General features: G+C 40.7%; 1 protein-coding gene and 1 long non-coding RNA gene across 3 annotated transcripts in view; one reads left to right on the forward strand and one right to left on the reverse strand.

Moving 5' to 3' along the window:
- ARID5B (AT-rich interaction domain 5B) overlaps positions 1 to 25682 on the reverse strand; it is a 188642-nt gene that overhangs the window by 150567 nt on the left and 12393 nt on the right. For both annotated transcript variants that reach the window (XM_053583496.1, XM_053583497.1), the window contains one exon: positions 3236 to 3461. In XM_053583496.1, the coding sequence (XP_053439471.1) occupies positions 3236 to 3461 (226 nt within the window). The remainder of the gene's footprint in view (positions 1 to 3235; positions 3462 to 25682) is intronic.
- Positions 38 to 15290, forward strand: LOC128581088 (uncharacterized). The gene is made up of 3 exons (XR_008378770.1): positions 38 to 218; positions 3339 to 3507; positions 15186 to 15290. It is a non-coding gene; the product is annotated as an uncharacterized LOC128581088 (long non-coding RNA).

Consider the following 25682-nt stretch of genomic DNA (forward strand, 5'->3'; position numbering starts at 1 on the left):
CCATTCAGAGAGAGACAGGAAGTGACAGAAACTGGGATTAAAGAGAGTTTATTCTACTTAAACATGAAGCAAGAGGAATTCTTTAATTAGCTTTTCTATCTTAAAATCCCTTCTTTGGAGAGTCAACTTAATTATTTTGTCATTATTGATTTTTAACGTGATGAAACAACCCAGCCTAAAACAGTAACGTGTTGGAGTTTTACTTGATCCACAGAAAGGTGAGATCTTTCCGTTCTTTGCTTACTTCCACGAGAAAAAAAAAAACAAGGGGGGGGGGTCTGAAGTAATCTCTCAGTTCATCTCTGTTCTTTGCTAAGAACAATCAGGAGTTGGAAGGGTTCACAGAAGGAAAAACCTAATAAGTGTGTGAACGTCCATGAACAATGTGGTATTGGAGGTGGTTTCAGTGTGACCAGGGGAAAGGGAGATAAGCAAACCACTGTGTGGAAAGAAAAGTACAGACAACAAATATGTTGATGTTACAGACAGAAAGGAAGAGGCTGAAGAGAAAGTGGCTAGGACAGGAATGTGTACAGAAGATGACACCCCCCTGTCCCCAGGACAAATCCTGACCACGTGGACGAAAACCTTAGATCAGGCAGATAATGGAAACTCGTTACATTAAGGAAAGTTTTTGTTTCTCTTTCTACATTATTACAACACAGTGTGCATTCCAATTACAAAAGCTATTTGTCTCAAATTCCCCACAGTTCATACCGACTGAGTAGAATTTCAAGGCCCTGAATTCTAGCCTTAAAGGGGTATTTTACATTTTAAATGTTTTAAAGTGCATCCTGCTGGTATTTCTTGCCCCCCAGAGGAGAGCCTTCCAATCAACTGTGTTGACTGTTTTCCCTTCCTCAGGACTAATCATAGAGTTAGCTCTGAAATAAGACCAATAAAAGAAAATAAAATAAAATTCAGTATCACCTAGAAAGCCTTTTATCAGTACACATTCCTTGGCCTGGCCTCCGTCCTACGGAATAAAGAATTTGGGGAAGCTGGGCCTCAGTCATCAGCATTGTTTTTAAAGTTCCCCTAGTAAGCCTAATGAGCAGCTAGATTTAAAAACCACTAATATAGATTTTTCCAAGCCAAACCACCTGCAAGTACTTTGAATATTTACTATAAACCCATTTCTTCTGAAATCATTTGCAAAAAAAATAGATATAGGCATTATTTTTAGAATCCAGGAAGATCAAGACCTCTTTAATCTCTTGATGGAATTAAGAAATTGGGCATCTTTTCAAGTTCTTCATAAACTATCAATTTTAAACACAATTTCAAACATAAACCTTTCTATAAATACTCTTGTTTATATGTGTGACATCAAGCTTAACCATCTACACATCCTTTTTTCCCTTGTGGGTTTCCTGTTTAATTTTTTATTAGTAACAGTATATTCTATAACTCAAAAAAAAAAATCAAACAAACAAAAGAAAGGTTTTAAGGTTAAGGAAAACATAAGACAATAGCAATACAACTTAGATCATACATTAAGAAAGTAACACGACAAACGTGTTATTCAGCCCTGTCACACGTCAGAAGGCTAGTCATGGTGCATGCATTCCCAAAATGGGGGTCATACCAGCCCATATTAAAAATTATTTGGCTTTAGAAGGAAAACCATCAGTTGAATAATTTTCTCTAAACGTGCACATGACAATCAGCCTGCCATCTCCTAAATATTACCGTCTGACATCTACCCAAAGATGTCAGACAACTGTTGATGGTTAAACTCAAACTGCAAGAAAGGATGAATGTTATTCCTCAAACACACACAGCTCATCACAAACCAGAGTCACCTGAAAAGCACCGTCAGTTATGGTGTTATTTAGTCTCTTTGTGCCAATAAAAATAAATCACCTAGGTTTGTTGTAATAGTTAAGTTCTGGGTTTAAAAAAATCAGGAAGTTGTCACATTAAAGCATAAAATAGGACTGTGAAAATCAGCACTGTGCTCAAATGAAAGAAAAAGATGCCTTAATATGTTAAATGTGAAGTTCCTCTTTGCCTAAAGAGGAAATAGCTAGTCTACATCAGAGGTCAACAACTTTGGTCTTAAGCAATACTAAGAGAGTACGTCAGTGAGCACCAGGAGGGGATAGGAACAGAGGGGAAAAACCAGAAAGGGACACAAAAATCACTGCAGAAGAAAATGTTCAGGAAAAGCAGGAACAATTAATTACAGAGCCCCTCATCTCTGCCAGTCACTCTTTATATCTTACCTGTCACAGGATCTTATTTTTTAGATGGGGAAACTGAGGATCAGAGGTTAAATGATTTGCCTAAGGCCACAAAGCTAAGCAAGCAGCAGAGTTAATATCAAACATTAATCAAAGTAACTACTCTGGAGCTCAAGCAAGAATAGCACCAAAGCCTGACTTCTCTTCTAAAGTTTAAAATTCTTCTTATAAATTTAAACTTTTAAGTGGAAGAGGGGGAAGGAAGGCAAGAAAAAAAATACATAGTTGATGGTGACTACCAAATGCTAAAAGTTCAGGGAAGTCCTTGACATTGCTTGCCACCCAGGGGCTCCCCTGGCAAAAGCTGTTCTGCTCTATTCACCCCTCTCCTCCACTCGGTTTTCCACCCAACGTAAAACACGAAATTCTGACATGGCGTTAATAGATGTCATACTATCTACTTATAGCAAATATTTAAACTCTTTAATTAATTCAATGTTAGGTGCCCTAATTAAATCTTATGCTTTGCTACAGCCCTAGAAATTGTGTAAGGCCGCTGTATCACAAGCACACAGTTCCACGCATAGGAGGCCCTGGGACCAAGAGGCAACACTCCTCCTGGACCCGCCCGGTCATCTCTCCACTCATCCCGTCCAGATTCGTAGCCCCCCTCATGGTAAAGACAGTTAAAAAAATGTTTTAAAAGACATTTTAAATATACATTTACATACACACACACAGGATGTCAAAAAAAGTATTTAAAAAATTTAGGCAAGAAAAATATTGTATTAATTTTCCACCAATCTATACTGATAACAAAAGTCGTGCTCAAGTCACATTGAGCCCCTCAGAAATCAAACGTCACTTGAGTATTACAAATTTAATACAGTTTTTTTCTTTCTTAACGTGTGTATACATATTTTGGCACCCTCTGTGTGTATGCGTGTGTATGTATATAGATGTATGAATGATAGGGTTTCCAGAAAAATCTACAACCAAAATAGTTAAGTCATATATACCCACATGTTATAAGCACAAGTCATATTTACCCAGGTCAGCCTTTTCCTTGAGAACGTCTTTGAAGTTGAGCCCGCTGTTCAGGGTTGACTGCCTATATTTCAGTAGCGCTTCCTTCTGTCCATTCCTTCCCAGAGCCTCCGTTTTCACTGGCCCAGCTTGGAGACCACATCTCCACTTGGAGAAATCAGAATGTACCCACTTGACCAGGTCTTCAAGCTTCACAATCACTTTTTCGGAAACAGCAATGACTTCATCCTACAAGAGGTGGTTGGGGAGAACAACAATTATGTATGGGTTTGAGGTAAATGATCCATTCTCAACAAGGTACATCTAAAATGCCATAGGAGTGGTTTAACTTGATGTAAGCAGACAGTGTGTGTTTTTCACTGACAAGAGAATCTTCAATAACTCACTTTATTTCACTGCTAGTTTGGTTAAGGAATAATTTATGTACTTGTTAAATGATTAGAAAGGATCCAAAAATGGGGTAGTAGTTCTAATATCCATTTTTAATGCTGGTTGCCAAAGTTCACTCTACCTGTCTGACCACTCGGGTGAGAGCTAATTTTTAAGTGCAATTAATTGCAAATGTAAAAAGTCAAAGCTAGATGACTAATGGTTAGCCTGTCTCTACATAAATGGTCTAAGTAAATCTAGGATTCTTGGAACTCTGACTCACCCCCAAATTCCTATGTTTATGGTACATTTTCCCTTGGCTTATACACAAATATTGAATTTAACTTTTGTCCTAAAAATTAAATAAAACTGTGATGTAATCCCAAAAGAAATACTTCATAAATGTTATGTGCTTCCCACTGAAAGAAACTTACACATTCTCATGTTTCTTAAAAACTTTGTAAGTTGAGAAATGAACTGAGGTTTTCTTTTAATACATATGGGGCAGGGGAGAGAGAGTGAGTGAAGAGAAAGTCTTTGAATCTCAGAAAAGTAGTTGAAACTTAAGTTTCTCCTATGGTTCATACATTTGAATTTTAAGCATTTCTAATTGTTCTAGGAAACAACCAACTTCTCTGAATCAATTCAGTTAGTGAGATATTTAATAGATAATCTGCACGGAACAAAGGAAGGGCCCTCCTCACCAGAAGTTTCTTGGGAAAAGGCTTAAGATCATCTCACTGGGTTTTAAGTTATTTACGAATTTGACATTTCAACTTGAACTGACTTCTTTCTTTTTTTTTCTTTACTTCACATTTCTGAAGAAAGCTTAGCTGTGAAAACCCCTGAGCTTACAAAATCTTAGAAATATTTTTGACAAACAACAACAGGAAGATGTCTCTACGCTATTAAACAAAAGGAATTCAAACTGATTTTGGCTAATTTTACTGTTAAACAACGTCTTCCCCTGCCCTCCCCCACCTACACACACACACACACACACACACACACACACAACTCCAATTCAAACAAAAAAGGGTTTATGAAGATAAGCTTCACATAATAAGCAGCCTTGGGTTGAATTCTAAAAAATCTTTTAAGGTAGGATCTAAAATTTCACTTTTCCTCACCTCGTTCCAAGCTGCTTCTCACAAGAAAGTTTGTTAGGCGGCAGCAAAGTAACAAATACCATATCAAAAATGAAAAGTTAAACTTGGGTAATGGAATCCTTTCCCTTATCACCTTTAAATATGAACTTCCACTAAATGGGAGAGAAAGTGGAAACTCTGCTTTTATCCTCTGCTCAAGAAAAAATTTCAAAACTTTATAAACAAAGGGGCACATTACAAAGTACCATTTCAACGGATGATTTCACTCAGATTCACCACACCAACCTCTTGAAAGAAAAGATCTGTAGTTGTCATGCATTTTATAGCTATTTCATGGTGATTATTAAATGTCAGAATCCAAATTCAGGCTGGGTATTGTTTCAAAGCATATGGGAACAGCTTCTGGACAGGGCATACCAGAAATCATGTTTAGCAGTATACTGGAAAATAATTAAGTATTAGAGTCCATCAGTCTCAACGTTAGCCAAGATGGAGTTTGGTAACATTTTGACCAAATACGGTTTCCTTGAAGAGACAAGTTTACAGATGAGTGCTATTTTCAAATCGCTCTATGATCAAATGATTATCATTTCAATTACCAGTTGCTTCAGATATTTTTCCAAGAAATGGCATGACTAGCTCTGGCTAGCTTTCAACACCCGCCAAACAAACACTTTATTAACCAAGAGAAATAGAATGCTTATGACGTCACTGATGAATAAACCCATCTTCCAAGATTCCGTCTATAGATTTTGTCCTCCCTCCTTTCTGCTCTCTCTCAAACAGACCTTCTGAATATATCCACATACGTAAAAACAAATGCTGGAATCCACATAAACATGTGAAAGCCATAAACCCAAGTCTGGATTAATTGTGAAATCACCAGTATGTTTTACTGTGGATTCACAGAGAAACTGGCCCTGCAACATTGTCAAATGCCAGGATTTAAAAGGAAATCTGATAAGCGGAGGAGGGGAAAACAACAAACCAACCCAGAAAACAAAAAACAGCCAACATATATATATAGAAAATGTCTCAGGAAACATTACTTTGTACACACAATGGCATAAATCACATGTTCACATTTACTATTCTGAGCTAGTGCTGACTAAAGTTCCTAATGCTCACCATTCTTGGGCAAAGTCTCTACGTCTAAGAAAAGAATTTCAATAAGCTCATCTCATGATGACATTAGCTCTCTGCAAACTGAGAATCAGCCCTGGATAAATATTGCTGATTTACTCTAATGCAACACAAAAGGAACACACAGAAATACACTTTGTTATTCTATTAATGTACCTTGGCTTTTCAATTAACCCAGCTCTTAACCAATATTTATGTAGGCAGCGTTGAGCCACTTTCTAAGTCCTTATACCGTTTTCATCACTCTTTTAAACTGCCTATTTCTGCAATTTGGATTTGGTTTCTACCAGTGGACGAAAACAGCTCATTTAATCATAAATCCTTTAAGTCAGAGGAGTTCATCTAGTCAAGAAGTCACAAACCAGCCAGCCCATGTGCGTGGTTGGGCTAAGTGTTCTAAAAATTGGGAAACTTTCACAAAAATATTCAGATTTCAATCTTTTCTTATAAATAAAGACCGGAAAAAAAAAAAAAACCCAAAACAAAAAACCACCCTAGTTGAAACTGAGTAGGAGTTGCCTTCTTCAGACAATATGTGAAATCCCCACCACTCCCTACTGTATTGTATCTGGTCCACTTTTCCCTTGCCTCCCTGGCCCCTGGTAGACACCAGACTTTTAAGCTTGTATACCTTGAATTAGTCCATTTCCCTCATTTTATTGATGAAGACAGTAAGGTTCAGTGACATGTCCTAGTGCCAACTTTTGGCATGAAAATCCAGGTTTCCTTTCCATCAAGATGGCATCTGGGGTTCTCCAAGGACTGCCTCGGTTCAAGTCCCAGCCCTGGAATTTACTCAGTGTGCAACACCAGGCAACTTCCTTAACGTCCTAGTGCTTCAATTTTTTTTTTACATATGTAAAAAAGAAAAAAAGGATACTACTACTGTCTTCCTCTGACAGTAATTGCCAGGATTCAATGGGCTGACACACTTGAAGCTGTATGTCAGGGTTAGCTATCATTATCACAGTCATTCCCTCTCTATGTTGGTGTTTTCCAAAGTGGGGCATGCAGAGATAAGTTCAGATGGTCACAGGTAAAAAAAAAAAAAATGCATATTAAGTCAATTCCCCTTATTTATTTCTGTGGTTACTATTTATGGGAAAGTGGTACAGGCTTTCTATTTATAGAAGATATAAAGTTTCCTCTTTAAATAAGTTTAAGTTCAAAAATGGGTCAATGTGAACAAAGCCATTAGGTAAACACAGGAGATATGTGGACATAGGGAAAAAAAAAAAGTCAAGATGCTATGAAAATGTCTGAAATTCAGGCCTTTATATTGTATCATTGGTTCTCCGAATGCAGGCCAGGAACCACTGGGAATTCCTCAGACCACTTCAGGGGGGTCAAAGATCATTACAAACCAAGACATTATTGGCTTTTTTCGTTCACATTCTCTTTCAAATGTATTGAGGGGTTTGTGACATGTGACATCACACCAGAGCACATGCAGAAGCAAACATGAGAATCCAGCTTTCTATTTAAAGCTAGACAGTCAAATGATTTACCAAAAACGGTAAAACAATACCACTGCTCTTACTGATTTCTTTTTGTTTTTGAAAATACGGTTAACTTTTATAAAAATGTGTTACATTTACATAATGAGTTTTGATTTCTATTTAACTTTATTTTTTAAATTAACTTACAGCAAAATTTCTTGGTATACAGTTCTGTGAGTTTTAATGCGTGGAAAGATTGATATGGCCACGGCCACCACAAACATCAGGTTGTAGCCTGGTCCGAAAGCCCTTTGTACTATTTCTTAGTAGTTATTCTCTCCCTTCACCCTCCACCCCACCAAGTCCTGGCAACTACTGATTTGTTGTGGCTATAGTTTTCTTTTTCCTCAAATATCATATAAATTGAATCAGCATTGAGCCTGCTTCTTTCACCCCAAATGAAGCCTCTGAGATCTAGCCGCGTTGCTACATGGATCAACACCTTGCTCCTTTCTGCTGAGTAGCACTCCCTGGTATGGATGTGTCCCAGAGTTTGTTTATCCATTCACTGATTGGGAGACATCTGGGTTGCTTCAATTTTCTGATTATAAACAGGGCTGCTATACATTTTTATGTACAGGCATACCTCTTTTTATCTCACTTCACTTCCCAGCACTCCACAGATACCGCATCTTTTACAATCGAAGGTTTGTGGCAACCCTACACCAGGCAAGTCTATTGGTACCATTTTTCCAACAGTGTATGCTCACTTTGTGTCTCTGTCATATTTCAGTAATTCTTGTAACATTTCAAACTTTTTCATTATTTTTGCATCTGTTATGGTGACCTATAGTCAGTAATCTTTGATGTTACTATTTTGACTGTTTTAGGGCACCAAAAACCATGCCCAGATAAGATGGCAAACTTAGCTGAAAAATGTTGTGCATGTTCTGCCTGCTCCACCAACCAGCATTTTCCCCTTGTTTCTGTCTCTCTCCCTCTCTTCAGGCCCACCTATTCCCTAAGGTTCAATATACTGAAATTAGACTAGGTAAGAACCAACGGCGTGGTAGCACCTGTAGCTCAGTGGGCAGGGCGCTGGCCACATACACTGAGGCTGTCAGGTTTGAATCTGGCCAGGCCAGCTAAAACAATGACAACTGCAACCAAAAAATAGCTGGGTGTTGTGGCAGGTTCCTATAGTCCCTGCTATTCGGGAGGCTGAGGCAAGAGAATCGCTTAAGCCCAAGAGTTTGAGGTTGCTGTGAGCTGTGATGCCATGGCACTCTACCAAGGGCGACACAGTGAGACTCTGTCTCAAAAAAAAAAGAGAGAGAGAGAACCGATGGCGTGCAAGTGAAAGGAGAAGTCATATGTCTCTCACTTTGATTAAGCTTAGGGAAGAAGGCGTGTCAGTCCAAGCTGAGACAGGCTGAAAGCTATCCCTTTTGCTTCAAATAGTTACCATGTCGTGAATGCAAAGGACAGTTTTTGAAAAGAATTCAGAGTACTACTCCAGGGAACACACAAATAGTAAGAAAGCAAAACAGCCTTACTGATGATATGGAGACAATTTTAGTAGTCTGGATAGATCAAAATATCCACATCATTCCCTTTAACCCAAAGCCTAATCCAGAGTAAGGCCCTAACTTAAATTCTACGCAGGCTGAGAGAAGGGAGGAAGCTGCAGGAGAAAAATCTGAAGCTACGAGAAGGTCTCAAGAGGTTTTAGGAAAGAAGCCTTTTCCATAACTTAAAAGTGCTAGGTGAAGAGGGAAAGGCTGATGTAGAAACTGTAGCAAGTTATCCAAATGATCTAGCTAAGATAGCTGTGAAGGTGACTATGCTAGACAATGAATTTTCAATTATCAATGAAATAACCGTATATTGAAAGAAGGTGTCGGCTAGGACTTCCATAGCTGGAGAGAAGTCAATGCTTCAGAGCTTCACAAGACAGGCTGACTCTCTTGTTAGGGGCTAAAGCAACTGATGACTTTACATAAAAGCAAATGCTTTCTGAAAATTCTAGGACCTTAAGAATTATGCTTTATCTATTCCACTTGTGTTCTAAAATGAAACAACAAAGCCTGGATGACCCTGTTTATGGCAGGGTTTACTGAATATTTTAAGCCCACTATTGAGACCTACTGCTCAGAAAAAAAGGTTCCTATCAAAATATTATTGCTCATTGGCAATGCACCTGGTCATCTAAGAGCTGTGATGGATGGAGTTGTACAAGGACATCAATGCTGTTTTCATGTCTGATAACAAAACATCAATTCTACAGCCCATGGGATCAAGGAGGCATTTCAATTTTCACATCTCATTACTTAAGAAATAAATGTCATACAGCTACAACTGCCATAGATAGTGATTCCTCTGATGGAAGCGTACAAAGTAAATATAAGAACTTCTGGAAAGGATTTACCATGATATATGACATGAAATACACCCGTGATTCATGGGAGGAGGTCCAAATATTGACATTAATGGGAGTTTGGGAGAAGTTTACTTCAACCTTCACAGATGATGACTTTGAGGGGTTCAAGACTTTGGTGGAGGAAGTAGCTGCAAATATCGTAGAAATAGCAAGAAAACTAGAGTTAGAAGTGGAGCCTGCAGATGTGAATCAATTGCTGCCATCTTATGATGAAACTTGAAGGGCTGAGGGGTTGCTTCTCATGGATGAAGCTTCTTGAGAGAGAATCAACTGGTGAAGATGCTATAAACATTGTTGAACTGACAAAGGATTTAGAATATTACATAACCTTAGTTTTAAAAGCAGCAACAGGTTTGAGAGGACTGACTCCCATTTTGAAGCAAGTTCTACTGCAAAACAGCCTCACATGCTACACAAAAATCTTCTATGAAAGGAAGAACCAATTGATGTGCTAGACTTCACTGCTGTCTTATTTTAAGAAATTGCCACAGCCACCTCCACCTTCAGCAACTACCACCCTGATCAGTCTGCAGCCATCCACACTGAGCCAAGACTCTCCACAGCAAAACAGATTACAACTCCCTGAAGGCTCAGATGATAGCATTGTTTAGCAACAAAGTAATTTTTAATTCATGCATGGACTTGGTTTTTCTGGAAATAATGCCATTTACTGCACACTGGAAAGATTATAATATAGTGAAAACATAACTTTTTATGCACTGGGACACCAAAAAGTTTATGTGACTGGCTTTATTGCAATATTTGTTTTACTAATGGTCTGGAATCAAACATGCAATATCTCTGAGGTATACCCATACAGGTTTTTGGGTGAATGCACATTTTCAGTTCTCTAGAATAAATACCTAGGAGAAGGACTGCTGAGTCATATGGGAAGTGTGTATTTAAAGTTTTTAGAAACTGCCCATCTGTTTTCCAGAGTGGCTATACCATTCCGCTTTCCCATCAGCCATACAGGAGAATTCTGTTGCTTCTCATCCTTGCCAGCACCTGATACTATCACTGTTAATTAATTAATTATTATTTACTGACTTATTATTCCAATATGTGTGTTCTGGTTTCTCATCATGTTTTTGACTTTCATTTCCCTAACGATGTTGAATATCTTTCTGGGTGTTCCTTTGCCATCCGATTTCCTTTGTGGTGAAATCTGTATTTAACCCTTTTGCCCATTTTAAAAATTAGGTTATTTCTTTCTTACTGCTGAGTTTTCAGAGTACTTTTCCCTTCTAGATACAAGTCTTGTATTAAATATGTGGTTTAAAAACCCTCTCTCCCATTTTGTAGCTTGTCTTTTCATTCTCATAACAGTGTCATAAAGTAAAAGATTTAAATTTTTATTAAGTCCATTTGGTCAGATTTCTTCTTTTATGGATTGTAGTTTTGCTTTTATTACCTGTGAATTCTTTACCTAGCCTAGTTCCCAAAGAATTTCTCCTATGCTTTCTTCCAAAAGTTTTACCACTTTACATTTAGAATTATCTATTTTTACTTAATTTTGTATAAGTTATGAGATTTGGCTTGACATCATTTTTTTTTGCAGCTGAAGGTCTATGATTTTTTAAATGAGTTAGTAGATCTATTTCATTTATTTCTGTTTTAATTTTGAGCACAGTGGATATCAATAGGTATAACTGACATAAATAAAAGCTCTTTGGGGTCCTCAATAATTTTACTATAAAGAGTCCTTAGTCCTTTTTTGAGAACCACTGTTTTATGTCACTAATTCAAAGCCTTTTGTTATTTTTCCTTTTCCTTGACCTCTTTGTAGTGTTTAATAATGAACAACCCTACCTTTGACTTGAAACTGTCCTTTCTATTAAGAACTATGAAGGATCTGAGATTTGACCTTACTCGAAAACTTACAAGTTCACTGTCACATTTTCATGGATCATAACAAAGGCCATAAGACTCCCAGTCAGAGACAGAAGACGGCATATTGCTCACAGCAACAGAAATAGGCTCGGCACCTGTAGCTCAGCGGCTAGGGTGACGGCCATATCAAACCAGGAGCTGGCGGGTTTGAACCCAGCCCAGGCCTGCCAAACAAATAAACAACAATGACAACTACAACAAAAAAATAGCCGGGCGTTGTGGCGGGTGCCTGTAGTCCCAGCTACTTGGGAGGCTGAGGCAAGAGAATCGCTTAAGCCCAAGAATTGGAGGTTGCTGTGAGCTGTGACGCTACAGCACTCTACCGAGGGCAACATAGTGAGACTCTGTCTCAAAAACAAAAAAACAGCAACAGCCAGTGTAACCAGCATTTGTGCTGGTTCTGTAATACCCCATTCCCAAGAAGAAACGCAAAGAGGGATAAGTGATACCTGCTCACGTACTGGGGTGCATTATGAAAGAGCCCAGAGTCCAGGGAACCTAAATCTCTAATACTGGACAGTAAGCTTGTTGTTCTTAATTCTGGAACAAGACACTATCCTTGCCTTCCAAAGTTCACTATATAAACATCTTTGAAACAGCAGTTCTCAACTGTGGGTCGTGACCCCTTTCACAGCGGTCGCCTAAGACCATCCTGCATATCAGATATTTACATTATGATTCATAACAGTAGCAAAATTACAGTTATGAAGTAGCAACAAAAATAATTTTATGGTTGGGGGTCACCACAACATGAGGAACTATATTAAAGGGTCACGGCATTAGGAAGGTTGAGAACCACTGGTCTGGAACGAAGACAGTCAGTGGTTTTGCTCACAGATATGAAGATACGCCAGAGACTATTGCAAAAGACACCTGCCAAAATTGACCACCTCTACATTTCTTGATTTGTTTAATTTCCCTTCTTTTTCATTCCATCACCCAAGTGTGAAAATGTAGGAAACATATATACTTAGACACAGTCTGGGTCCAGGTCTTCTCTCTCTGCACACCACTTCTTGAGGAAATCATTCTCCATAAGAATTCCAATGCTCACCTCCAAAGCCTATGACTACATTCTACTGTTTAGTTCTAAAAATTTATCCACACTCCATTCCTTTGTTATTCACGTAGATGTCTCGGAGTCAACTCAAGTTCAGAGGAACTTCATAGCCCTTTAGGTTATTTGTAAGAAAATATCTTACTTAGCACAGGGAGAATTGAACACTTCTTTAATTATGGCTAACTTCCCCCTAATATCTAGTCTTCCGTTCTTTTATAATAATACAGTTCTAATTTGCCAGGCAGAGAATAAACATACCATCGTCTGCTTCCTTTATAGCCAGGTGCAGCCACATGACCGAGTTATGACCAATGGATGTATTAGGGAGGCGTCCACTTTCCAGGCCATGCCCATCAAAGGGAATGGGTATGGCTTTGAACCACACAAATAAGGGGAAATCCTCCAGGAGAAAAAAAAAATAGAAGGAGCCTAGTCCCTAGCTAACCTCATGGAGCAAAGACACACACTCACTCTGAACTATCTACCTTCAGGTAGTGACAGGAGAGTGATTTTGAACTCCCAATTTATTTAAGCAAGTGTAATTATTAAGTCTCTGGTACATACAGCTGAACTGTATCTTTACTATTACAGCATCACTCAAGAGAGAGAAATGGAGTCTTTCCTATCATATCACATGGTACTCAATAACAGATCCTTACTGAGAACTACAATCAGCTGGCAGCCCAACAAACTACAAGTGTGATATCAGAGGGGCCTACAGAGAGGGGGCTGTGGGAACAGGAAAGCGCGGTAGACTCAGTACCATCATCCCCAACATTTCAGATTTTGAAAATGTATTTTGTAGTATTTAAAACATGATAAAGGTTGGGAACACAAAACACAACAATGGTGTAGTGTTAGCTAAATAAATTGTGAAACATAGTAACAGTCTGATTGGTTCTGCGAGAATGAGAAATTTTCATCCAGATGGAAACTGAAAACGAAGAATAACTGTGAAGTTTCAACTTTTAAAAAGACCAACTAAGAGCCACTTTTTAGCTGCAGCTTGTCCCTTGCATGAGACCACTCTGGTCAGGTCTGTGCACCAACAGAGCCAGATGGGGGAGAAAGGGCCAGCTTTGAACTCAGGGGGTCCGGCCCCTTCCTTGCTTTCCAGCCCCCCTAGACACACTGTAGTCTGAAGCCCAGTCTTCCCTCTTGGGCTCCCTGGTACATCTGAGTGCATTCTGCTCAGGTGACACCTACAGAGAGAGCAGAAAGGTTTCACTCTACAGGCAAGTTATGGCCACTTAGAATTCAAGGAAGTCAGGAAAGTAACAAGAGGAAGCTTTCACTGGTCAGTGGTGAAATGAGAGAAAAACGAGGATGAAGTAGTGAGGTCTCATGAAGCTACATCCACTAGATGTCAACGACTGTCCTTGTATCAGTCAGGATCCCAACAGGAAATAGATGGAATACTGGAGCAATGATCATGGGGAGGGGGGAGAGTTACAAGGGTTTTATTGACAAAGTTGTTGCTAGAATTTAAGGGAAGTCTAAGAGAGAGAGAGCAGGGACCCGGGTTATAGCAGCTCAGTGGGCACCACTCCTTGGCCAAAGGCTCAAAGAGAAGACCTATCTACCACAGGCAGTGACACTTTCTTAGAGGGACACCGTAGCCTGCGGAACCTTCCAGAAAGTTCCAGGGAATAAACATCTGCCTTTCTCCTTCTCTCTCCTCTGATGGGGCTAAACCCCACTGGAAACTGCAAGGCCCAGGGACTCTGTTAATGGAGCCCACCCAGGCCAGCCTCCAGGGCAGAGAGCAGGGAGAAGAAAGGAGTGGTGAGGACACGGACACCCCACATACTCTCCACACAAGCCTTTATCACTCCTCCTTTCATTTGCTGTTAGAATGCCCCTTTTCTCCTGAAAAGAGAGCATCAATAAATGATAGTAGTTGTTTTGTAATGTGCTTATTAGGCAAAATAAACACACATCCATTCCAAGTTGGTCCCTGAACTGGGAATTACTGTTGTTATTATTTGTGGCATAATATTAAATCCTTATCAGGCATCGGTAGGTATCTGATGTTGAATGGCATAATCTTGTATTCTACACTAAACACCAGAATTGTAAACCCTTCATAGAGGTAGGTACCCTTGCTGAACTTCCAAGATAGCCAAGGACTGTGTCGGGTCTAATGCACATAACACTTTAAGGGTGGATCATCTCTGAATGTGCTATCCTGAGACCCGCACAGTCTGACCCACTGAGCAGCTCTGCCATGTTTAATGTCCATGTTAATCGTGGGACTTGCCAAGGTCTCATCTAAAAAAATGTGGAAAACCCAATATAAGAATCAACCTTATGGGATATTTAGGATGCTGTAGTTATTACAGTACAATGTTCAACAGAGCGTGAGCAGCCAAGACATGATGGCTAAGATGAAGCTATACCACCACCTGAGTGGAAGTTAGCGAGTGGGGGTGAGTGGTGTTGAAATATCCCCTGTGAGTAGCTGTGTGCATTTCTAAGTCTTCTCCATTCCTTATATAGGAACCTGCTGGGACCTGCTAGGAACCTTTCTCTCTGCTGGGACCTCCAGGGAAAGTTGGGCCAGAAGACATTTAAGAACAAATACCTCGGCTTCTCATTCTCTTCAGCTCTAAGGATACAGCAGTGGAGAATGGGTGAGCTTTACTTGACCCAGACTCTAACCTATGAATTCAGCAGACATTATCTCATCTAATTCCTATAAGGATTTTCTGAGGTAGGTGTTCTTAACCCATTTGAGAGATAAGAAAGCTGAAGTGGAGCCAGAAACCAGCTTGGTAACACCACCTTATTTCTGAGAAATTGTTGTCTTAAAGCCCTTATGGTAGACACCCCCCACCCTGGGCAGCCACCCCTTGCTCCACCTCCTGCCAATTGCCTGGGATGTGGGGGACTTAAAGTCACTTCTAACAAAAAGGGTTTCAATTTTTAATTTTTATTATGTTATTACCCCCAAAGTAAGACTATGGAATTCACAATTCATGGGCTAGTTAAAAATGTGAAGAATGTTCCGCTGTCTGAGCAAGGAAGACAGCCTCTCTGTGTGTGCTGAAATTTAATTTGACTCCCTTCACGTGATAAAATGGATTTGCCATGGGGGCTCATTAGTGTACTGGGTTCACTTTGCCACGCGGGCCCCTCCTCTTCCAACCTTTCCACGCCTCTCACAGACCTCTCCGTGAGGCTTGTGCCTTTATGAATTTTGGAAATCCATCCTGGCGCAATTAGAGGGAGTAAACAAACAGAAAACTGCTCTGAGGCACCATGTGTCAAATGTAATGTGACCATCCTTCATGGCTATAGCCGACGGCATTTGCGTATCAAACAAGTAATTCAAAAATCCTAAATATTTTATATTCCTAAATACATTTTTAATACACATTAATCTAAAACCTGTTAGTCTGCAGCCTGCTCTCCAGACCAGGACGCCATCTCTACAGAAAGCTCAAGAAATACCCTCTCATTAATTCCCTGTTCCACTTCTTTCCTCTTGAATTTACCAGGCATGGACCTTTCTCCTGCCTAAAATTAAAGACAGTGTACACAGAAAGCAAGAAATTACATCCCAGTGTCCTAGATATTTCTTCTCTAAAGAGGCAAGCACTGGATAGGTAAAGAACAGACCCTAAGTCAGTGGTTGGAGCTCGCCCACCAGTTCTCTGGCCAAATTAATAGTGTTAGCTCTACAGCCCATTTCTTTCTTTTCTTTCCTTTCTTTCCTTCCTTTCCTTCCTTCCTTCCTTTTCTTTTCTTTCTTTTTTTTTTGGAGACACAGTCTCACTCTGTCACCCTTGGTAGAGTGCCACCATGGGATCATAACTCATAGCAACCTCAAACCCTGGGGCTCAAGTGATTCTCTTACCTCCATTTTTGTTGTTGTTGTTGTTGTTGTTTATTTGTTTGTTTTATTTTTTTCATTTTTAGTAGAGACTACATCTCACTCTTGCTCAGGCTGGTCTTGCACGCCTGGGCTTAAGCAATCCACACACCTCGGCCTCCCAGAGTGCTAGGATTCTAGGCGTGAACCACCACACCCTGCCTCACAGTCTATTTCTTAACTGCTTACTGGCTGCCATAATAAAAACTAGCTTGGCATCCAAATAGTTACCTGTGGCCATTAAAACATTAACAAAAGAAGATAAATAAGCCCAATTCCAGTGTTAAGTTCAGTGGAGCTATCTACAAGACTACTATATAAAAAGCAAACACAGTAACAATAAATTACATCTTTGGGTTTTTTTTTTTCCCCCAGTTTTGTGGGTATAGGACCCTCTGCCTAGCTATATCCCTGAGCAGGGCCCATATCCTACAGAGACCCTCAAAGGAAAAAGAAAACCCTTTGCCCCTGTTGGCATATGAAAATCTGGTGGAAGCTGTATGAGTTATTAAAGCTCACTGGTCATCTGGCTCTGAGTCTCGATACACCATTTCCATTCATTAGAAGAGCAGTCTTCACAGAAAAATCATCAAAAGTCTTACATCTATTTAGAACACTTTAATGTACAAACCACGTAAATCTTCCTGTTTTGTGTAGCCTCTGTTTAAACATAAACATATGATTTAGACATGTTCCCTCTTGTTAATTTTTTTTTTTTTTGCTCTGTTCATTTAGCACAGTTCACATTATTATCCTCACATGTACAATGGCAGTGGAATAATTTGAGACCCACAGCTTTATTTAATAATGTAATTATCCTATATTGGATTACTTAAAGGGGCTTTGTATTTTTAAGTTCCAGTTTTTCCTATACTGGTGATAGGCTCTTCCACAGTCAATGGTTCAGGCTTCAATCAAAAGCCCTAAACTCAGTCTGGAAAAATATTGAGTGTTTTTGAATAAGCAGGATTAATGCAAAAGCCAATTTGCAGCCACAGTTGGTGACCTTTCTACTCCTGTTCAAAGACTCTGGTGTGGAGACCAACACAGGGGACAGACCCGAGCAACCACAGCTGCCTGATTGAGAATGAACCAGAGAATGAAGCCTAAGTTTTCTTCAAGATAAGCTTGCTAAAGGTGGAGCTGAAAAGCTGCATGGCTTTCCGTGCCCAATGCCCAGTACGCTCCTAGGTGGAGCTGAAAGAAAGCAGGAGTGAAGGAGGGAAGGCGCACACGCCTGCATACACACGACCAGGCTTTCTGACAAGACAGTCGCAGAAGGGAATCCAGAAGGAGCCATCTCTGCCACCTTTAAGGGAGCATTCACAAGCTGAGCTTCATCCAATGTTGTTGTCAGGAGAGATTTTGTTCTAGCTTTTCCCCCACTCAATTCAATCTGATCCAATTAACTTGTATTGACTCTCTGCTCTGTGCCAGGCACTGGGCTGAGTATCAGCAATGGAGAGATACGGATGAATCGGACACCAGGCTGCCCTTCAGAAACACACGGTACCCAGGCAGGGTCTGCTATCCCTTGCCTGGGAAGTGAAGGTTTTTTCTAGCCCTTTGTCAGAGGTTCACTCCTGCTCTCATCTTCAGCGCTCTGACCATCTATATGGGTCATTAGGGAAGTTTTGAAATACACAAAACTCAAGCAATGTAAAATCCACACGGATGCAAACCAATGAAGCCCTCCCAGCAACACCAACAACGAGTGAATCAGAAGGGACGCCATCCACTGTACTTCTTGGAAATGAAATAACGGACCGTAATACCGTCATAATGACCGGCGTATTTATTCTGAGCTGTGCTAGGCACTAGGAACAGCCTGGGAATAAGCTTCTGACCCCTGGAACACCAGCCTAGTGGGGGGAGACAGACAGTGAACAGTAAGCCCGCAGCTAAACTTGGTTTATATAACGAGGAATGGTCATTAAGTGATTTTATTCCTTCGACAAATATCTATTGAGCACTAACTACATGTCAGGCCTTGGGGTGATAGCCAGAAATAAAACAGACACAATCCCTGCCCTCCTGGAGCCTACAGTCATGTGGTGTGTGAGGTGGGGGAGAGCCAGTGGGGGAGGGAGTAGGGCGGAAGAGCCAGCTCTGGAACCCATCTGAAGACAGAAGTAGGGGGAGGTGGTGGAGGCCAGGGGCAGACAGGGACGCTTTAACCTGAGGATGACAAAGATCCAGCAGAGCTGAGAGAGGAAGTGGGCTGGGGCAGGACACTGCAGGCACAGGGAACAGAGCATGCAAAGCGGCTGGGAAGAACACGGCGTGTCGTCACATTTAAGGCCGAAAAAAGAAAAAACACACAACATGCCCCTTGCATACATCTTACAGTAAATGCACACTCTTCCATTTGTATCCAGATCTTTTTTCTCTAAGTTCCTACTTGGTTCAATCATGGATGATACCTGATAAATCAATTTCCATGATTAAAATTTGAACAGAATCACGTAATTTTTTTTTTTTTTTTATTGTTGGGGATTCACTGAGGGTACAATAAGCCAGGTTACACTGAGTTCATTTGTTCGGTAAAGTCCCTCTTGCCATCATGTCAAAAGAAAAAAATCTTTGACCAGAATCTGTTTTATGCCACCATTTTCCAAACTTTTAATATGGAAGTTATATTATGTACGTTTTGAGCCCTCATTTGAAGACTAAGTGGCACCCTTCCTGTAAGAGAAGTAGATGAGTTTCCCCACGAAACAGTTAATTTCCACAGAATTAAAAAATTTGGCAGCCCAGCTGCTCTCCTGATGTCCACACAAGGTGGAAGGGCAGCCAGGAGACGCTCAGTCCCTGTAGATGCGCTCGTTACAAACAACCCTGACGACAGCAGTCCCTCTCATCTGGAGTTTTAGGTCTTCTATACAGGGGCACAGGCCCACCTCAACCAGTATCTAAAACATAACCTATTTTCTTGTACATTGAGGTGCCTGTTTATACTCCCTAGAGGCTCCAAATTGCCCTTTCTCTCTGCAGATTTCTCATTGTACTAGACACAGGGCCCTTTCTAGAAAAACTCTCCAAATTCATTGATCAAGACATTAGATATAAAAAAGAGCCAATATGGCTTGTTGACATGCTGTAAGACTAACAAATCTTTAAAAGACTAAAGCAATCTGCTGTCCACTACATATATCACCTGTAATTATGTGCACAGAAGGGGGGGGTATTCAGGAGGACTCACCCAAGGAGACTGCATGATAACAATAAAAGGAAAAAGAAGAGCAGTGCAGACTAAAAAAACTTCCTTTTGACCCTCATCAGATTAGCTGTATAGGGTGATTGGTTCCTTGGCTGGCTGTAGCCATGGCCTCTGAGACAATCCCAGAGACCCCCACCTCCTCCTTATAGGTGTGCCTTATGTAATCTCCTCTTGAATTGTGGGCTGGACATGATGTCTCACTTCTAGCAAACAGAATTAGGAAGAGTGATGGGCTGTCCCTTCAGAGATTAGGTTACAAAAAGATTATGGCTTTTGTGTGGCTCACACGCTCCAAGGGAAGTCGGTTACCATGTTGTGAGCTGCCCCATGGAGAGGTCCACACGGTGGGGCAAGAACCCAGGGAGGTGCAAGTCTGCTGCTTGTGAGGAGCAGAGACCCCCACCAGGAAGACCTGAGACCTGCCAAGAGGCCAGTGTGGGGGCCAGGGAAAAGATTCTCCCCCAGCAGAGCTTTGCAATGACAACAGCCCCCGTGACACCCTGACTGTAGCTTTGAGAGCCCCAGAGCCAGAAGCACCCCAGAAGCCCTACTTAGATCCTGCCACACAGAAACTGTGAATAAACAAGCTGTTTTAAGACACCAAATTTGGGGTAATTTGTCACACAATAGATCACTAATACACCAATCTTTATCATGGGACAGACCCGTTTATACACTACTGTGTGATACTGAAGTAGAGTTTGTCTAATAAGGTGTCAGGTATCAGTTTCTACTATGCCTACAAATGTCATTATTTTCTGCAGAGAGGATAACTAGCCAATGGAAAAGTGCTCCATGCAACTTGCCTCACTCCTCAATCAACTATATACACAAAAGATCTTTTATTTGGGAGGGGGGTAGTTATCCATAGAAATTTCCAAGAATTCTATTTAACAGTGTGATCATACTTTTCAGGATGGAAGAGGCAAAGGAAGGCTAACTTGTGTACATTTTATCTCCTCTAAGCAACTAGAGAGAAGGGGCTGATCTTATTCATCTGTTTATCACACTCCCTGTAGTACCCTGGTGCATACTAATAAATGCTGATTGAATTGAATTTAACGAAAGGTTATAGTCAAAAGGACTGTATTTAAAAATAGAAATGTTATGTTTTGCAAGAGCAATATTATATTATGTCCTTAGCTACCACACAAGAATTCTAAGCCCATCTCTCTTCTCCTTCTATCCATTTAAGATTCATCTTTTAAAGACTCTTGGCACGGCTGACCATGACTACACTGCCTACAAGTGCTGTCTGCAGATTCTGTCCTCCAGTCCTTTAATCTTCATGGCCAGGTCTGAGGCAAGGTTTCTTTTTTCTTAAATAGAGGGGAATAAGGATACAAAAGAGCCTATAAAAATTAAGGCCCCCCCAAAAAAAGAAAGAAAAAAATTAAGGCAACTGAGATATCTCAATATTCTGACATGCTGAGAATGTTTTCACTCCACTGCCTCAAGGGGTCATTTAAGGAATTCTGGGGGTCAGGAGTGATTTGAACACCTGCCTGGCTGTCTATTGAATTACTGATCTAGTAACATCAAAAATGCAGAGTGAGAAACAGGACCTATACTGTAAAGAAAGAAAAAAACCTGGGCGCCTGTTGATAATTTTAAAAGACACTACCATTTATATGATTCGTACAATTTGCATTAAACAAAAAAACTTTTTACTAGAACCTTTTTTTTTTTTTTGCCTGCCCAGATTGTTGGGGATGCCTATTTTACAACCTATTGCACTGTGGCTGAACACACATTCAGCCCCCTGGAGCACAAAACACAATTAGACTATTATGGAGAATATTCACAAGAAACAGAATGGAACAGATTATTTCGCTTAAGACATAAAGAATTCAATTATGTTCTGTATTTATAACCCATGCATTTTGGAATAATTCAGTGAGGAGCTGGTGAGTACTACAGCAGTGTTTTCATCTGAATTCTAGTAATCTGATATACATTGTGGGATTAACCCAAAGCAAAAGGATTTAATGGCCCAGCAGGCAGTCTCTATTTTGAAGATTCTTCTTCTAAGATCCCACAGCCATCTTGACTGGGACCTGCTCCCTTTACATCCTTTTGCTGATGCTTTTGGTATCTTTAAAAGAGGTAGGCTGGAACACAGCCCCTATCACCACCAACGCAAAAGAGGAAGAAAGGGGGGTAAGAGGAGGGATGAGAGGATAAAAACAAAATTTCAACTTAGGGGTATTTTTAAAGATAGGAAATAGGATAGGATTTTTTTTAAAGTGGAGGAAAAGTGGGTGTATTTAAAAATAAATTCTGTTTTGCCCATTCAGCAGTTTAACACAGGCTTTCTAGTAGGAGCCAGGGAGTACAAGATTTGAACTCTCTTTGGCACACTGAGATCGAACATCTGGAAAGCAGGTTTTGTCTCCTGACTCCATTATCTTCCCATCTCATTTAATTTTTCTGTGGCTGATGAAGCGATGTCCCCTTAAAGTTCCTTACCTAAATGGACCTGAATAGAATGGGTTTGTGTGTGTTCCCTTCACAGGGATAGGAAACCTCAAATGTGGATTAAAAACTTTGAGCCTAAACATAAGAAAACTCTTAGGGGATAAAAGAACAGCCAGGAAGCTTAACTGTACCTAAAGTAATCGTTTTCTTAGTTACCATTTTTTAAACAATAGTCCAGTGACTCAACCAATAAATTACTCATTAAGGTACTATTAACAGTTTAGCACCATGACAGCCGTCAAAAGTGAGGATTTGGCTCTTGACCAGGAAGGGCAGAGTTGCTAACACCTGCTGTAGGCCTGGGATAAGCCAGGTCATGGCTTGGTGCTCTACGCCCATATATACCATTTGATATTCTCAGCCCGACAAGATTAACCCATTTCACAGATGAGAAATTGAGAAGCCAGAAAGATTAAGCAATTTGGCCAAGATGACACAGCTACTAACTGGCAAAGTAAATATTCATACTGTGTTCTACCAGGCTTCAAGACTAAGGGTTTATATTTGACCTACAAAGAGAAAACATACATGTGCAATTATTAATCAGCACAGCCTTGAGATTCCAGTCCACACCACAGGCTAGACTCCCTGAGGTCAGGTCCAGTCTACCTTGTTTCTCCCAAGACCTCTGCTGTCTTCTCTAACCTAGACTTTATCCAGTATTAGTCCTTCCTTCCTTCTGGATGTCCCCCTCCGCACCCTCATCCATCCTTAATTATTTTCAAAGGTCCCTTCTATCATAAGCTCCCCTTCCCCAGGATACCTTCCCGGAATGCCAGGGCTTTAGGCTGCCTCCACTTCTTTCTCTGTTGCCCCTTTAGGACCAATAAGTTCTTTTTAATTTAATTACAGAAAATAGGCCAACTATGAGAAAGTTTTAAAAATCATAATAGTCTAAAGCTTTGCTTTAGAGATGGCAAGGTGGCAGCCTCTGGGCCACCTCTGGACTGAAGACATGTTTTGTTTGGCCCATAGAGGGTGTTAAAAGTTGGCTTGAATGGCCAACTAAAATTATACAAAACTCTGGATTTCTGGCTTCCCTTGAAAGATGGAAAGATCTGGCAATATTGGAAGACATTCCTGCTCAGCAATGCTATGTAGGACCCTAAGAGCAACATTTTAGAGGTGCACTTCAAACAAGTCATGTCTCCCTGGGTTCCCCAAACATCACGTTGTCTCTCCAACCTGGCTGTCTTGATTCACTTATCTTACCTGCCTGGCCCAGTGGACATTTAGTCCTGTGCCTCTGCTCTAAGGTTTGCTTTTCCCTTGATAATCCATGGAAGACCTCAAGGAGGAGGTGACTTTTGAACAGGACCTTGAAAAAGCTGGATACAGCTATTCTGCAGTTTTCTTCACAGAGTAAACCTCAGCTAATTTAACCACCTTTTTCTGATACTGCCCATTTCCTGTACTTGTAAATAGGACAGTACAACATTTCTGCCATCTGCATTTTGGAATCAAGTCAGTCTGAGTTCCCATTTGAGTCTCTGTCATTTACCTGCTGAGTGAACTTGGAAACCTGGACAAGTTACTCAACAGCTCAGATTACCCTCCTGCAAAATGGAGGAGACAAATACAAAACTGTAAGCATCTAGTTTTATTTACTATTACCTTTTGTAATATTATTTTAGATCAGGTGTTGGCAAACATTTTCTGTAAAGAGTGCGATAGTAAATACATGGTTGCTGCTGCTGCTATTCTGTGACTATAGTGTGAATGCGGCTAGAGTCTATTTGTAAACAACTGACATGGCTGTGTGCCAATAAAACTTTATTTACAAAAATTGACAGCATAGGCAATTTGGCTACGGGCCTCAGTTTTCTTTAGCTTGCCCTGTTTTCAACCATGTCAGCAGCCAAACTATGTATATCAGCTCTAAAGATCCTACCTAGGAGTCTATAGGGTATCTTGAACAGCAGGTACCTCTGGTAGGCATCAGTGTGCATCTCCAACCTGGTCACTGGATTCACCAAGCCCAGGCTCAGCATGCTGATGCAGAGATCATCCTGCCTGGATGTTGCTCTCACCTCTCCACCTTGCCAGAAGCCTCACCCCAATCTTCACTTACCCTGTCCCTTTAGACCTCAACTCAAACGTTCTCTCTTCCAAAATGCCTCCTCAGGCCTTTCCATCATCAGGCTCCCCTATAACTTCCCTTTATTACTCTGACAACACCACAAAATCATCCCTTTGTTTAAGATAGTCTGAATCAGGGTGCAGTGGCTCAGGCCTGTAATCCTAACACTTTGGGAGGCCAAGGCAGGTGGATTGCTTGTGCTCACAAGTTGAAGACCAGACTGAGCAAGAGAGAGACCCCATATCTAAAAAATAGCCTGGTATTGTGGTGTGTACCTGTAGTCCCAGCTACTCAGGCAGTTGAGACAAGAGAATCACTTGAGCCCAAGTGTTTGAGGTTGCCTTGAGCTATGATGCCACGCACTAAGGGTGACACAGTGAGACTCTGTCTCAAAAAAAAGATAGTCTGATTAACCATGCACATGGTCCCTACCTGATGATAAGCTCCACGGAGGTAAGATGTGCCTGGTTTCCCACCTCTCCAGGGCCCACTGCTGGGATGCACACAAAGGCACTCTGGAGGTACTGAGGCTGAGATTCAGTGCCCTATACACACACGTACAGTAAAACTACTGAGTTATCTGGTATCAGTCAACTGCTAACATGACTGCAATTTCCTAGATAGCAGAACAGAAGGCGCAGGTAAAGGTCAGTATATAATGACAGTCCCTATGTTGGGAAGTCTCAACCTATTCTAAAGTTATAGGGAAACACAAAGGTCGCCCATCCGTTCTGGCAGAATCAGTTTCAACGCTGGCTCTAAGTTTCACCTATACATGACCTTGGACAAGTGTCTTAAAGGTCAAGAGAATCACTTGAGCCCAAGTGTTTGAGGTTGCCATCATTTACATCAGTTGCATCACTTACAAAGTATGGAAATGCCAAAATGCTACCAACCTTACAGAATATCCATGAGAACTAAATGAAAAATTTTACTTATATTTAAGTTATATTTTAGGGTAAACTTTGTCTGACACATAACAGTTGCTCAATAAATGAAAAGCGCTGTGACTTTGACTACTTTGAAAACACTGTGGTTGAAACTTCTGCAGGTGGTTTTGGGAAAGAGAAAGCGGGACATTTTCTCTCAGTTGTGGATACATGAGAAGAGAAGAGAAGAGAAAGCACTCTGGAAGGAAATGTGAATGTGGTTCTGAGACTGAAACTTCCCTCCATTGTTCATACACCAATCAAGTTGCTTCTCCCCATCTTACTACAGGAGAGAACAGGCTCTATGAGAACAGAAATGTTTGTGTATTCGTCACCGCTCCCTAATATATGCCCAGTGCAGAGACCAGACAAAAAGTTGGCGCACAGTAAACATTTTGCAGGAATGAAGCCATCC

Source organism: Nycticebus coucang, chromosome 3 (genome assembly GCF_027406575.1).
Source record: "Nycticebus coucang isolate mNycCou1 chromosome 3, mNycCou1.pri, whole genome shotgun sequence".
Classification (NCBI taxonomy): Eukaryota; Metazoa; Chordata; class Mammalia; order Primates; family Lorisidae; genus Nycticebus; species Nycticebus coucang.